Below are 301 nucleotides of genomic sequence, written 5' to 3'. Positions count from 1 at the left end.
AGAGAGCAGCAGACATCGGCAGTGAGCCCTCAACAGCGCTGACGTTTACCCCCGCCTTAGAGAAAACAACTCCCTCCTGCAGCACGCGGGTGAGGCCCCCCCCCTGGCCGGGGCCCCTCACCCATTGGCTGTTACCGAAACGCTTCGCTCGCTGCTGCTGCTGCTGCTCTGCTGCTACTGATGCCTCCAAAGCCTCTATCGCGCTGCATATTGCAGACTGAGCGCTGTACAGCTCAGATACCCACGCCTCACGAAAGGCGCCGTCCGGGTGCTCCTCGCGGCCTTCCTGTAGCACACAACA

The 301-nt window shown here is 62.1% G+C and overlaps 1 protein-coding gene across 1 annotated transcript in view; it reads right to left on the bottom strand.

Moving 5' to 3' along the window:
• Window positions 1–301, bottom strand: part of EMH_0082450 (coproporphyrinogen oxidase, putative) — a gene marked incomplete at both ends in the record, with an annotated part of 1,545 nt that overhangs the window by 585 nt on the left and 659 nt on the right. The window contains one exon of the mRNA XM_013500537.1: window positions 3–286. Within this exon, the coding sequence (XP_013355991.1) occupies window positions 3–286 (284 nt within the window). The remainder of the gene's footprint in view (window positions 1–2; window positions 287–301) is intronic.

This window comes from Eimeria mitis, genomic scaffold, assembly GCF_000499745.2.
Source record: "Eimeria mitis Houghton genomic scaffold, Emh_scaff5512, whole genome shotgun sequence".
NCBI classification, from domain to species: domain Eukaryota; phylum Apicomplexa; class Conoidasida; order Eucoccidiorida; family Eimeriidae; genus Eimeria; species Eimeria mitis.
This window is presented reverse-complemented; position numbering and strand designations above follow the sequence as displayed.